The sequence below is a fragment of the Oncorhynchus clarkii genome, chromosome 9, assembly GCF_045791955.1.
Source record: "Oncorhynchus clarkii lewisi isolate Uvic-CL-2024 chromosome 9, UVic_Ocla_1.0, whole genome shotgun sequence".
NCBI lineage: Eukaryota > Metazoa > Chordata > Actinopteri > Salmoniformes > Salmonidae > Oncorhynchus > Oncorhynchus clarkii.
Genome location: NC_092155.1, coordinates 26,733,730 through 26,748,779, shown reverse-complemented (window position 1 = coordinate 26,748,779; position 15,050 = coordinate 26,733,730). Strand labels below are relative to the sequence as shown.

Below are 15,050 nucleotides of genomic sequence, written 5' to 3'. Positions count from 1 at the left end.
TGCGGGTAATTTTGACCCATTTCCACTTTTGAGTTGTCTAAAATACTAGTTAACCTGTTTGTTTTCTCCATGAAATTAAATACCTTTTCCTCATTTAGGGTCATGAGCCTAACTTCAAAATGTGGACACTGGTATGTTGTGGAATGTTTGTGCATATTCTGTATACAAACATGATGTTGTGGGTCATTTTGATCCGGAGGCTTTCATGTGTATCGATATTGGCACGGGTCCAAAATAAACAAGTGTCTCTGATGTATTTTGCTTTGACTGGTTCTGGTTGCACTTGTATGATTATGTTTGGGTGAAAATGAGTTTCCAAAGCTTCTCCTTCTCAGTGCGAGAGCAGCAGATCTCTGACACAGACAGTCAAAAATGAGCTCCGAAAGATTTTCAGTCAATGAAGCCTTATCACAAATTCTGGACTGTGACAGTCAAATAGGAGAAGAGGTTTCAGAGATGGAGGACAACGCTGTTGATGATCCAGATTGTGCATTTTTCTTTGGTGAAGAGGATTCAGAGGAGGAGTCTGCCATACCATCCCCTCCATCAGATGAGGAGAGAGAGCATATGAGGAGAGAGAGCATACCATCACCCAGAGAAGAGAGGACATGAAAGTCTAAAGATGGTGCTATAGAATGGTCACGTCACCACAACGAAGTCAAGGTAGACTGTCAAGCACACAGGTACATTGTGTTCAACATGCGGAGAGAAAGACTGTGAAGGGATACTTTTGAACAATAGGGTCAAATGACACCTAAGTGTTATCGTTACTGGGAAATACAAAACAAATGCCTACTTGGGGAAACAAATGCTTGTTTGTGAGATATGTTTGTTTTATTTAACAAATAGTTGTTAAATATAGAGTTTTGGTTTTGTATTTCTTCTTCCTGAAAGGTCTGAGAAGACAAAATAAAGTGGTCTTGTTTTTACTTGATTCTTTGACTGTCTGGAGTGTTTGAACTGTGCGGGTCAATCTGACCCATCTCACAATGGGCGTAGTATTTTTTCAGCAAAGCACAAGGGTTAACCCAATCCCCCAATCAGAGGTGCGGGGGGGCTGCCTTAATCGACATTCCATGTCTTCTGCGCCAGGGAAACAGTGGGTTAACTGCCTTGCTCGGGGGTAGAACGACCTTGTCAGCTCAGGGTTTCGATCCAGCAAACCTTCGGTTACTGGCGCAACGCTCTAACCACTAGGCTACCTGACGCCTAACTAAAGAAAGGATCATAAACAAATTCCACATCAGCAAAAAATTACATTGGAGACCATTGGTACAAACAAAGCAAGTCCCAGTTTTAATACAATGAGTAAACATTTCCACGCTAAATTTTTGTATATACATTATGATCTAATGAATCAAAAATATATGGTAATTGTGTCCTCAAGAATTAGGCAGTTGAATCTATTTGATGCAATCTAACTAACGTGATAAAGATACCCCCATCAAAATCCGTCAGTTTAAACTATAGATATCTGGGGTGGAACGCGGCAGAGCAACAGCCCTGATTTTCAGACCAATCGGTGGTGTTCTACGCGCAACGTTTACGGTGTATAGGCGGGGCCCTACGCGCAGCGCGTACTCTGTGTATAGGCAGAGGCGGCACTGACTACAACCCCAAAATCGCGGACACTGTGTGCCTTTGTGCAAAGATAGAGTCGTAGACATCCCACTTTGGTTTCCTCATAAAGTTCTTCCACAGTGCTTGAATGGTTTACTTGAGAGTACCTCCATCTGATTTCTCGATGATAGTCCTCCAGTTGTGTGTTTTTCTTTGAAAGTCCATTTGGGAAAAACATTTCCTCTGCCATTACTTTGATTTCCTCAACAGATTTCTTCTTGTCAACATAGAGGTGTCTTGTACCGCCACCGTTTACTGTCCTGACTTGCTTGAACTCTTTCCCCTTTTCATTGAAGTCCATCCAGCCTAGTTCAATTATTCTCTGTTTCTTCTTGGCATTAGTATTCCCCAACAATCCAGTTTTTAATCGTGTGGTTTGTTTATCCCTAACAGACCCTAATCTGCCTTTCAAGCTCTCTGTCATGGCATCCATGTAATTGGCTTGGCTGCAAAGTGTGGATAGTCCGTCTCCATACTCTGACAAATCACTGTCCGCCATGAATGGGATGACTGAAGTATCAATCTGCAAAAACATGGAAAACAATGTGTTTATTATAAACAACGGGTTGTTTATTATAAACAATGATTTGTTCATTATAAACAAGGTTTCAATTGTAAAATAACATTATTTTGACTGTAAATGTTGTGCTACTAATTGACCACTTAACATCCATTTCACCAACACTAAATATGGTTACTCGCCAAACACTTACACTTTCATTGGTTTCCTCTGGTACGCCCTCCTCTTTAATCCAGTCCTCTTCAATCCAATCATCTGCATAATGGACAATTCTCCTTTTCTGTGAAAAGTCCAAATAATTATTATTTAATTCATTATCAAAATGATCAGTTGTCAAAATAATATACAGTGCTGTCGGAATGTATTCATACCCATAGACTTATTCCACATTTTTGTTGTATCACAGCCTTATTTCAAAATGGATTAAATATTTTTTCTCTCACCCCTCTATACACAATATCCCATAACGCAGTGAAAGCATGTTTTTAGAAATTGTCACAAATTTATTGAAAATTAAATACAGAAATATCAAATTTACATAAGTATTCACACCCCTGAGTCAATACTTTATGGAAGCACCTTTATCAGCATTTACAGCTGTGAGTCTTTCTGGGTAAGTCTCTAAGAGTTTTCCACACCTGGATTGTGCAACATTTGCCCATTATTCTTTAAAAAATGATTCAACCTTTCCCAAGTCGCGCAGCAGTCTAAGGCACTGCATCGCAGTGCTAGAGGTGTCACTACAGATCTGGGTTCGATCACGGGCTGTCACAGCCAGCCGCGACCGGGAAACCCATGAGGCGGCGCACAATTGGCCCAGCGTCGTCCGGGTTAGGGGAGGGTTTGGCCGGCTGGGATGTCCTTGTCCCATCGCGCTCTAGTGACTCCTTGTGGTGGGCTGGGCGCCTGCACACTGACTTCGGTCGCCAGCTGTACAGTGTTTTCTCCGACACATTGGCGTGGCTGGCTTCCGGGTTAAGCGAGCAGTGTGTCAAGAAGCAATGCGGCTTGGCAGGGTCGTGTTTTGGAGGGCTCATGGCTCTCAACTTTCGCCTCTCCCGAATCCGTACGGGAGTTGCAGCAATGGGACAATACTTTAACTATTAATTGGACATCATGTAATTGTGGAGAAAAATTTGTAAAATGTACACAAAAAAAATACAAATTCTTCAAGCAGTCAATTTGGTTGTTGATCATTGCTAGACAACCATTTCCAGGTCATGCCATAAATGTTCAAGTAGATTTCAGGCAAAACTGTAACTTGGCCACTCAGGAATATTCACTGTCTTCTTAGTAAGCAACTCCAGCGTAGAGATTTGGCCATTTGTTTTAGGTTATTGTCCTGCTGAATGGTGAATTAATCTCCTAATGCTGGTAGAAAGCAGAAAAAAAACAAGGTTTTCCTCTAAGATTTTTTGCTCCATTTTGATTATTTTTTATCCTGAAAAATTCCCCAGTCCTTAACGGATTATAAGCATACCTATAACATGATGCAGCCACCACTATGCTTTAAAATATGGAAAGTGGTACTTAGAAATGTGTTGTATTGGATTTGCCCCCAACATAACACTTTGCACTCAGGACAAAAAGTTAATTGCTTTGCCACCTTTTTTCCAGTATTACTTTAGTGCCTTGTTGCAAACAGGATGCATGTTTTGGAATATTTTTACTCTGTATAGGCTTCCTTTTCACTGTCAATTAGGTTAGTATTGTGGAGTAACTACAATGTTGTTTATCCATCCTCAGTTTTCTCCTATTACATCCATTAAAACAGTTTTCAAGTCACCATTGGCCTCATGGTGAAATTCCTGAGTGGTTTCCTTCCGGTTCAGCAACTGAGTTAGGAAGGATGCCTGTATCTTTGTAGTGACTGGGTGTATTGATACACCATCCAAAGTGTAATTAATAACTTCACCAGGCTCAAAGGGATATTCAATGTCTGCTTTATTATTTTATCCCATCTACCAATAGGTGCCCGTCTTTCGAGGCATTGGAAAACCTACCTTGTCTTTGTGCTAGAATCCGTGTCTGAAATTCACTGCTCGACTGAGGGACCTTACATATAATTGTGTGTGGGGTAAAGAGATGAGGCTAGTAATTCAAAAATCAGGTTAAACACTATTATTGCACACAGAGTCCATGCAGCTTATGTGACTTAAGCAAACGTTAACTACTGATTTTATTTAGGATTGCCATAACAAATGGGTTGAATGACAAGGAAGTTTTTTATCATTTGCAAAAATGTTCTAAAAACACAATTCCACTTTGACATTATGGGCTATTGTGTTGGCCAGTGACCAACAAGCTCTATTTAAAGCTGCAATATAACATTTTAGGCGACTCAATCATATTGAAATAGAAATGTGAGTTAAAGATCTGTCTCTCATTGAAAGCAAGTCTAAGAAGCTGTAGATATGGGTTGTGTGTTCTATTTCTATGCTTCCCATCTCCTTTGAGTCTTTTACTTTTCAGTTTTGTACACCAGCTTCAAACAGCTGAAAATATAATATTTTTGGTTATTGAAAATATCACAGCGGTTTAGATGGTGCAATGATTCTGTACACTATATACAGTGCATTTGGAAAGTATTCAGAACCCTAGACTTTTTTCCCCCGCATTTGGTTACGTGACAGCCTTATTCTAAAATGGAATAAATTACATTTTTTCTTCATCCATCTACACACAATACCCCATAATGACAAAGCGAAAACAGGTTTCGACATTTTTGCACATTTATTACAAATAAAAAACAGATACCTTACTTACATAAGTATTCAGACCTTTGCTATGAGACTCGAAATTGAGCTCCGGTGCATCCGGTTTCCATTGATCATCCTTGAGATGTTTCTACAACTTGATTGGAGTCCACCGGTGGTAAATTCAATTCATTGGACCTGATTCAGAAAGGCACACCCGTCTACAAAAGGTCCCACAGTTGACGGTGCATGTCAGAGCAAAAACCAAGCCATGAGGTCTAAGAAATTGTCCGCAGAGATCCGAGACAGGATTGTGTCGAGGCACAGATCTGGGGAAGGGTACAAAAAAATTTCTGCAGCATTAAAGGTCCCCAAGAACACAGTGTCCTCCATCATTCTTTAATGGAAGAAGTTTGGAACCACCAAGACACTTCCTAGAGCTGGCTGCCCAGCCAAACTGAGCAATCGGGGGAGAAGGGAGGTGACCAAGAACCCGATGGTCACTCTGACAGAGCTCCAGAGTTCCTCTGCAAAAATGGGAGAACCTTCCAGAAGGACAACCATCTCTGCAGCACTCCACCAATCAGGCCTTTATGGTAGAGTGGCCAGACGGAAGCCACTCCTCAGTAAAAGGAACATAACAGCCCACTTGGAGTTTGCCAAAAGGCACCTAAAGGACTCTGACCATGAGAAACAAGATTCTCTGGTCTGATGAAATGAAGATTGAACTCTTTGGCCTGAATGCTAAGCATCACGTCTGGAGGAAGCCTGGCAACATCCCTACAACGAAGGATGATGGTGGCAGCATCATGCTGTGGGGACGTTTTTCAGCAGCAGGGACTGGAAGACTAGTCAGGATCGAGGGAAAGGTGAATGGAGCAAAGTACTGAGAGATTCTTGATGAAAACCTGCTTCATAGTGCTCAGAACCGTAGACTGGGGCGAAAGTTCACCTTCCAACAGGACAACGACCCTAAGCATACAGCCAAGACAATGCAGGAGTGACTTCGGGACAAGTCTCAATGTCCTTGAGTGGCCCATCCAGAGCCTGGACTTGAATCCGATCGAACATCTCTGGAGAGACTTGAAAATAGCGGTGCAGTGACGCTCCCCATCCAACCTGACAGATCTTGAGGGGATCTGCATAGAAGAATGAGAGAAACTCCCCAAATACAGGTGTGCCAAACTTGTAGCATCCTACCCAAGAAGACTCCTGGCTGTAATCGCTGCCAAAGGTGCTTCAACAAAGTACTGAGTAATGGGTCGGAATATTTATGTAAAAAAATTTTTTCTTTGTCATTATGGGGTATTGCTTGATGAGGAAAAAACGATTTAATACATTTTAGAATAAGGCTGTAACGTAACAAAAATGTGGAAAAAGTCAAGAGGTCTGAATACTTTCTGAATACACTGTATTGCTTGTTTTGTCACAAACTGAAATAAGGCGAACTATTAGAATTTTAGCAACCAGGAAATGGTGTAGCGATATCTGCATATTGCATCTTTAATCCAGTTTAAATTCAAGCTGTAACAACAAAATGTGGAAAAAGTCAAGTAGCATAATAACCGTTGTGTGGTGGTTCATGTTTTTTTGTTATTCACCCAATGTTCTTGGGTCTGATGGACCCACAACATTATTAGATTAAAACAATACAGCCTTAATTTACATAAAAATACTTAAAATGTTGACTTATATTAATAATTACAAGCAATATAGACAGCATACATGGTTAGTATTTGCCATTTACCTCTGCTAGATCACAATTATCAAAAAAAATCTATTAGAAAAATCTATTATAATCAAGACATGGGTGGAATAAATCAAGGTTATATTGTACAAATAAACGAAACAAGGTTTTCATCACTATCGACGTTTAATGCTTTGAACTGAACAAATTGGAAGGACAAATTTAACAGTATTTTATGGAAATGATAAATGAGCCGCATTGTACACAAATTAAGGCCGGTCTACACCACATGAGGGACAGAGTTTTACTGTGTGTGTGCTGCAAATGTATTTCTTGCACTTGACGCATGTGTACTGTGTCTTCCTGTCCTTCTTGGGTCCACACACATCGCAGCGCTTCTTCTTGTTGCTACCGGCTGCAATCTAGAATGATGAAAATACATAGTTCAGGAATTTTACCCAACATCACACTCACTCACATATTATAGCTACAGCAGGACAAGGTAGGAGAGTCACACACACAAACCAAGATCATCACTCAAAACTTACTTCCGGTATTGGAGTAGTTGATTCCGTGGGTCAGGCGGATACGGCACCAGCATCATCCTCCTGAATCCTCTTCACGATGGCTGCAGAAGCTGGGGTCCTTGGGATGTTGCCTCCTCTGGATCTGAGGTCTTACCAATGTCTTGCCCAGCTCCTCGAGAAAGAGTCTTCTCTGGCGCTTCCCTCTGAACCCAGATTGGAACGCCATCCACATGACATAAGTGTTGTATGCTGAGATGTCCAAGAATATCACAAGTGGCCAGCATAGGGTTCTTCTTTTTGCAGCTGGAGCCAGTCACCAGCTTGTTTAAATTGTCCACCCCTCCTTTTGTGGCATTGTAATCCATTATGATTTCTGTTTGATGTTCCTGGGCACAAATTATCCCATCCCTATGCAGCGTACTCAAGAATTGATAGACCTGTTCTGTTTTATTTTACCACAGCTGAGGTGGGCGCTCTGGCTTGTTTTTCCGTATCCCTCCTACCATTGTCAGCTTCCTCTTGAGGAGCTCCTGTCCCAGCTTGCAAAGTGTAAAAAAAAATGTTTTAAATTAAAATTAACATTTTTTTTTAAATAATCGCAAGTGATGTGGCCACGGAGTCCCTGTGTCACGTCCAGGACAACCTGCATCCCTTGGTCCCTCTCAGAGGCTCCATCTGGCTTCCCCATATACACTTAGAGGTTCCATGCATATGATGAAGCAGCATCACAGGCAGCCCAGATCTTGATTACATATTTTGCGAGTTTAGACGGTATGTACTGCCTGAAGGGGCAGCGGCCCCTAAATGGCGTAACCTGCTCATCAACAGTAACGTTGAGCACAGGGTTGTAAAAACAGTGGAAGGCTGTCCACCCACTTGTCCCACACTGACCTGATTGCAGCTAGAGCTTGTCTCTCTGCTGCCGAGCTGGTCTGGTGTCTCGGTTATAAAATCAGATAATCCTGGAAATAATGTGGAAATTTTCCAGAGACATTGTTGCACAGAAAAGTTATCTGCCAGTTTCTGCCTCCCATAGGGATTCTGTGGACTCACCATTCGATCTGAAAACACCAGTAAGGATAATAACCCCAAAGTATGCATGTAAATGAGTTTGGTCCATCTCCTTCCATCTCTCTTGAAAAACACACATTCCATCCAAATTAGCACAGTCCAGAATGATTATCTGGATGGTGTCTGGGATGAACAGTTCATTAGAATACTTTGTGTTCTGCACATGAGTATCTGCGTCGGCTCTGGTTGCATCCTTACCACATTGGCATGCGGGGTGGCTCATTCCTTGGTCAAGAAGACCATTCCATTTGAATTTTGTCATCTATACTTCTCCTGCAGACCGCTGATGAGCTGGTTGGTGACAGGCTGGTCCTAAGGCTGGCTGCGGGTCAATCCCATCCTCCTCTTCCAACTCAATGCCAGACTCCAAATTGACAGAGATCCTCATATTTGAAAAATTCTTAATCTTCCACAGTGGAAGACACTCCTTCAAGACTAGCTTCTCTCTGAAAAAAAGTGTTTCTAAAGGCCCTCTGAACAGAGATTATTTTTGCCATACTGAATTATTGTGGTAAGAAGCCACACACACAAAGCTATTTATTTGTTTTGTCCCTCCCCCAATTTGCACCTGGCTGGGGAAGAGAGTGGGAAAAATACTGATTTTTTTCTATTTTTTTTACAACATATCGAAATAATGTATTGTAATAACATTGTGCAGGTTCCAGGCAAGACATTGTGTACTTTCACACACCACAAAGGGTAAAGAGTTGCGAGAAAAGCGGGAGACAGGAAGGAAGACAAACAGGTTCTTGGTGCTGTTGAAACAGCACGCGCAGAGAGGAGGAAGACGGAGTGAAGGCACATCGCAAACTTTTTTTCTTTCTCACCTACAAACACACTTTTATTACCCTCTGGTCCAGTGAACCACATAGGTAATATAGATATGTAGGGGAATGCACACAGTGTGCACTCAATGAAAATGTGTTATTTTACAAGTTGTTCACAGAAAATGAGCCAAGGCCAATGAGTCTCAGGTTTTTCATTTGAGTAAACATTGAAAGTGGGTCCCACAGACACGAACACCACACAAGGTTAAAGCATTCAGTAACGAGATAAGGTTTGGTCAGTTTCATCACTGGTATACAATGCATTAGTGGTTGAAATACGCATGGCATAATGAACGTTTCATGTATTTTCCGCGAAGGTAAAATATCCCTTTAGGTGACACAATGAAAAGGGCTTTATCAAAGACTTGAATGCATACCACATGCAGGGCTGCACTGCAGACCACAGGGGATGCTTTTATTATCCATACAGTAATAACAATAATAAAAAAAAAAAAAAAAATTAATAGTTGGAATACCAGTCCCACAATCACACCATACCAAAAAACGAACAATCGTGTTTCACTTCACCATGTACAGCATAAAAAAATATATATATAATTTGAAATAAAGTGGAGGATCTTATACATGGTACTGTATACAAGCATTAGAATAGGAGAGGTGACTTTGCTAAATTGTTTCACGAAACACGTGAAAGGTTGGCAGCGACAGTTCCACCACCGCTTATTGGCTCCTGAAGTGATCAATTTCCATCACCACTATGTTGTAAGCCAATTATTGTTGCACTGCCTCCATGTTTGCCGGTGCAGATGCCCCTTGCCCATCATTCACTGAGGCCATTCATTTCATTGTAGAGATCTGTTAAGCCAAACTGTCCCTCAATGCCTTTCTGCTGGTCTCATTCGACACTAGCCACTCCTTCAGAGCCTCAGTCACCTCGTTTCTGTCCTCAATCTTTACTGGCTACAGCACGTCCCCGGACCGGAGGCAGATGTTATGCAGCACAGTGCACATTGCAAGCACTTTCGGGATGAAGAATGGGTGGAGCTTGAGGGGCTGGAGGAAGATGTGCCAGTGCTTTCTCATGATGTCGAAGGTCCTCTCGATGGGGGAAGAGAGCCTTGGCGTGGTTCTGGTTAAACTGGTCGTGCTCTGGGTTCTGATCAGACTTTGGATATGGTGTGATGAGGCACACAGGCGTCTGTAGACAGGGGTACCCGCCGTTGCCCAGGAGGAAGCATCTGGGGGGAGGGTACAGGGCACTTTTCTGCAGGGGACTATGCCTGAGCACCTTCAAGTCGCTTGTGGTCGCAGACCCCTTGGAAGTTGGTGGGGAGGGGATGTTCACCTGGACATTGTTGGGGGTGCGGTGCACTGGGGATCTTGACCCTGACGTGGCACACGACTACTGTCCACCCCCCTTGAGAGTTTTATAGGAGGTCCCGTGGGCCAACTAGTAAATAAAGACAAGGATCTTTAACGTTGCCGTCTATCTGTCATGACCAGTCAGTGACAAGGAGAACAGAATCCAGAAATTCCCTCTTAAGTCATTAGTTGGGATACGTGTCTCGTTCAGGATCACAGAAGACTTTGAAGATAGGAGTGGATGGACTCAGCTTACTGCACTGAAGTGGACCTCCGTTCTGTAAGAAGACGACGAATTTTATGTAAATAAACACGTAAAAGGGACTTGGTAGCCTGCCTGGTAGTCTGAGGCCCATGTTGATACAAAGGGCTATTTCTGTACATTCAATAAGCTTCGAGTTCATATTGTATTGTTCTCCATTGTCTTTTGAGGGGATTTGAGTTTGTTGTTCATTTCCTATTACTGCAGGACCTTGAGAGACGCAAAGCACTTGAAGAGCTGGTACAAGATTCCTTCTTGAAGAACGTTTGCATTGTTTGGTTTGACTGTTGGAATGCGGTGTTTTAGTTCGCTTTCCCATCCTTCGTAATGTCTGATTCGTTTCTATTTTAATGACCACAACATGGCTCAATAGAATCAAATCATGGAATGAAGCACTGTGCGAGTTCCATCTTGGTGTGTGTGTGTATAGGTCACAATCAACCTGATAAATGCAACCATGTCAACATCACGTGCGTTTGTATTACATAAGCCTTCATTCAGATAAAAAACCTCTGAGGGGGAAGGGGACTGACCTGATGCTGGGTCATTGATGGTCCTGGAGTTTCTTTCTCCTCTGTTCCGTCGCTGCGGTCTCCTATTTCTTTTCCGTCTCGCCACAGGCTTTGGCTCCACTCCTTGCCATACACCATATCCACTTTGGGACACGGCTGCTCACCTGCAAACAGAGACCGTTGCCATTACAGTAAAAACAACTTTCTCTTCAAATGAACTTATTGTGTGTCTAGGGGAGGAAAAATAATGATCCACTATTCTCAAACAGAGTCGTGATGTATCCATATTTCCAATACCTATGGGGCAATGATGATTTACTGTCGCACTCACCGGTCATTGGACATGGTGTGTCATGTTCTGTGCCTTCATTTATTTCCTTCTTGATGCGGAGTACTTGTATTCCATCCTTCTCCATGGCCACAAATTTTAGGCCTTCCCCTTTATTGAAAGCTGTAGCCTGCATCAAACACAATGACGTCCCACATGATTTCCACTAGGAAACAACTGCACATAACACATAGTACATGCATTGAACACCTCATCTGAATATACAGGTTAGTATATAATTATAGGCAATTATATTTCACTTTCACTATATTTCACTTTAAAATGTGTCAAACTAAAAAGAAATGATTGCAGAGTTAAATAAAGCATACAACTCTGATGATAACAGAAGATGGTATTTTACCAAATAAGGCTAAGTCCATATTATGGCAAGAACAGCTCAAACAAACAAAGAGAAACGACAGTCCATCATTACTTTTAGACATGAAGGTCAGTTAATACAGAGTTCAGAACTTTGAACGTTTCTTAAAGTGCAGTCGCAAAAACCATCAATCGCTATGATGAAACTGGCTCGCATGATATGATGAAACTGGCTCGCATGACGACCTTGACGATCTTTTTATGTCTGTACAATTAATTACTTGAGAAATGGTGGTTGAAATGCCTTTATGCGCAAATATTGATATAACAACCATATCGAAGTAAACACTATGACATGTTGTGTGGTCCTCCCACTACAACTCGGGAAAGCATGCCGTTTATTAGGCTACAGATGACATAAGTTACGATGAACTTCACAGGGTGATGAAAGTGCAGTGGTGAGCTTGATGCTGCATTCCAATAAATAGTGTCTTATTCTGGTGACATGACAGTCAATGATTGGCTGCCGTTTGACAACAAAACATCTCACTTTTGTCCATAACAATCTCACCCTGAAGTAGGCTATAAATCACATTTAATTTGTCACATGCGCTGAATACAACAGGTGTAGACCTTACAGTGAAATGCTTACTTACAAGCCCTTAAACAACAATAAAGTTAAGAAAAGTGTTAAGTAAAAGATAGATAAGTAAAAAATAACAAATAATTAAAGAACAGACGGACAATAACGGTAGCAAGGCTATATCCAGGGGGTACCGGTACAGAGTCAATTTGCGGGAGCACAGGTTAGTCAAGGTGATATGTACATGTAGGTAGAGTTAAAGTGACTATGCATAGATAAACAGAGAAGCAGCAGCGTAAAAGAGGAGGGACAATGCAAATAGTCTGGATTGCCATTTGATTAGCTATTCAGGAGCCTTATGGCTTGGGGGTAGAAGCTGTTAAGAAGCCTTTTGGACCTAGACTTGGCGCTCCGGTACCGCTTGCCGTGCGGTAGCAGAGAGAACAGTCTATGACTAGGGTGGTTGGAATCTTTAAAAAAAAAAAAAAAAAAAAAAAAAAGGAAAAAAAAGAGGGCTTTCTTCTGACACCGCCTTGTATAGAGGTCATGGATGGCAGGAAGCTTGGCCCCAATGATGTACTAGGCCGTACGCACTACCCTCTGTAGTGCCTTGCGGTTGGAGGCTGAGGAGTTGCCATACCAGACAGTGATGCAACCATTCAGTATGCTCTCGATTGTGCAGCTGTAGAACTTTTTGAGGATCTGAGGACCCATGCCAATTTTTTTTGGTTTCCCGAGGGGGAAAAGGCTTTGTCGTGTCCTCTTCACAACTGTCTTGGTGTGTTTGGACCATGATCGTTTGTTGGTGATGTGGACACCAAGGAACTTCAAGCTCTCAACCTGCAGTGTATCTGCAAGCTGTTGGCCAGAGTGCACATACCAAGGCCCTAACCTTACCATTTAAAAATGTGAACTTTGATGGTATAAGGCCTTCCCAAGGATCAGTCGTTACCATGGAACTGCCCTTTTACCAAAGATGTTTTATAACTAATACAAGACGGACCACTCCCTGTCATATCCAATTGGAACAAATTATTCATAGTTGGCAGAACAAAAAAAGGAGGGTGGGGCAGAGCCAAGTACGATCTAGCCAGATCCTATTGGCATGTTTCCGTTTGGGAACGCCTATTCTGAAGCGCGTGTGCAGTAACGCCTCTTTACCATATTTGGCATTGAATATACATCCGGTGAAATATCTGGTTTATTGTTCCATCTGTGTTTATACAATACACTAACCTGGGATTGGCCTGCTGGCTCCAAAGATTGCAGCCTTGCACGGGTCTTCTCTGCACAAGCCTTAACATCTTCCTTTGTTTGGACAAATTGATCTATATAATTACCATAAACAGAAACCATGACATTTTTATTTGCCCAGAAAGAAAACGTGTAACGTTAACAAAATCAATACAACAAAAAGCTTTCAACTATCCACACACACTACCTTACCGCCACCAGCTTCGGCTACATGACAACCAAGAGAACGCTGCTCCGCAGCTAGTTTTGCTTCCAAATTTTGCATTTTATTTTTATTCGACTCGTTCTCGGCTTTCAGTGCTTCGTTCTCCCGTTTACTCTTGGACAACTCGTCGCGAAGGGCCGCGGCGCTGCCCTCTACAAGTCGGACTATTTCCACGACCGCTGCCCTCATTACCGCGTTCATGAGAGAGGTTAGCTGACTTTGGAGGTGGGCAGCATTCTCCATTGTCATTTGCTAGTAAATATTAAACTTTGTTGAGAAAACGAGAATGTTTAGACTTGATCTAAATCGACTCGTATCCTCCACGTTTACCTTTTCCCTGGCAAAACAAATGGTTGAACAATGGTTGTGCACGACTTCCTATTTGGGGCGGAGCTATTGACGAGATTTATCACGAGGTCACGCAATAAGTATCGTGTTGTGCGAATACAAAATTCATTTCGAATTGAATTCGTTTAATTTGAGATTGATTTCAAATGTAATGGCCATCAATTCAACTATACAACAAGCAACTGTGATGTCACTAGTCAAAATATTATGTTTACTTAATGTGCTACAAATGTCTCTCAAATTATGTTTTAAATTCTATTTCTATCTCAATGTTCCTCGACTGGAACCTCAATATTCATCAACTATTTCTAATTGTCGCTTGTCTATATCGCTTGTCTGGGGCCAAATTAAAGTTTTTTTCCTCCTAATCTCGCAAATCTCCGTTTTGGACAACACCACACATAAACCTCGATATGAGTCAAACATGTATTCTAGTGTCAAAATTGACTACAAAGTGTAAATAGGATCATTTCGGTCATAAAGTCTTGTCCAAAACGGAGATTTGCGAGATTAGGAGAGAGAAAAAAAACGGCACAGAATAAAGAATACCACACATTTCCATTGGCTTGGGTTTATTTCAAACCTGCCCACAGCTGGCAGCATCCAAGTTAATCATAAATTCTGAGTGTTGCTGTACGCGACCCGATCCCAAATCCTTGTCCAGACGCTGAGACGCGATAGTCCGGCATCCCATGTCCCATCTGCTCTGTACGCCACCTCCCCACAATTCCGGTATGCGTCCTCTACTAATTTGAATGTGTTGAAAGTTAGAGAAACTGTTTGAGCTGTGCCGAGAATTAAAAAAGTATGAAAGTCAACGGTCCATTATTCTACAACACTGCAGTGTGTACGCATACACGTTTTGGACTATGATAGACGCATAATGCCCATTGTCAATTTTTTGTGGCATTCGATATTCCCCAATGGGGCTAGGTTAAGAACCATCAGAAAATTACACAATTACATCGA

The 15,050-nt window shown here is 42.0% G+C and overlaps 1 protein-coding gene across 4 annotated transcripts; it reads right to left on the bottom strand.

The window, feature by feature from the left end:
- Positions 1-1,273: 1,273 nt before the first annotated feature.
- LOC139416157 (uncharacterized) lies at positions 1,274-14,122 on the bottom strand. Of its 4 annotated transcripts, none has more exons than XM_071164496.1 (6): positions 13,721-14,122; positions 13,511-13,602; positions 11,377-11,503; positions 11,067-11,209; positions 2,334-2,420; positions 1,274-2,143 (listed from the first exon to the last, which is right to left on the bottom strand). In XM_071164496.1, the coding sequence occupies exons 1-6, from the start codon at positions 13,980-13,982 to the stop codon at positions 1,565-1,567; spliced, it is 1,290 nt and encodes a 429-aa protein (XP_071020597.1). In that variant the 5' UTR covers positions 13,983-14,122; the 3' UTR covers positions 1,274-1,564. The 4 variants fall into 4 exon arrangements, with proteins under 4 accessions (XP_071020597.1, XP_071020599.1, XP_071020598.1 ...); XM_071164498.1 differs by having other exon boundaries at positions 2,010-2,143; positions 2,323-2,420; XM_071164497.1 differs by lacking the exons at positions 1,274-2,143; positions 2,334-2,420 and adding an exon at positions 6,691-6,945.
- Positions 14,123-15,050: the final 928 nt, after the last annotated feature.

What these genes read in the sequence shown, in the direction of transcription:
- LOC139416157 (XM_071164496.1), bottom strand. Translation starts at nt 13,982, where the DNA reads ATGACAATGGAGAATGCTGCCCACCTCCAAAGTCAGCTAACCTCTCTC. An exon ending in TGTAGCCGAAGCTGGTGGCG is followed by an intron (nt 13,603 to 13,720) that starts GTAAGGTAGTGT and finishes GTAATTATATAG; the next exon opens with ATCAATTTGTCCAAACAAAG. An exon ending in AGCCAGCAGGCCAATCCCAG is followed by an intron (nt 11,504 to 13,510) that starts GTTAGTGTATTG and finishes TGTTTGATGCAG; the next exon opens with GCTACAGCTTTCAATAAAGG.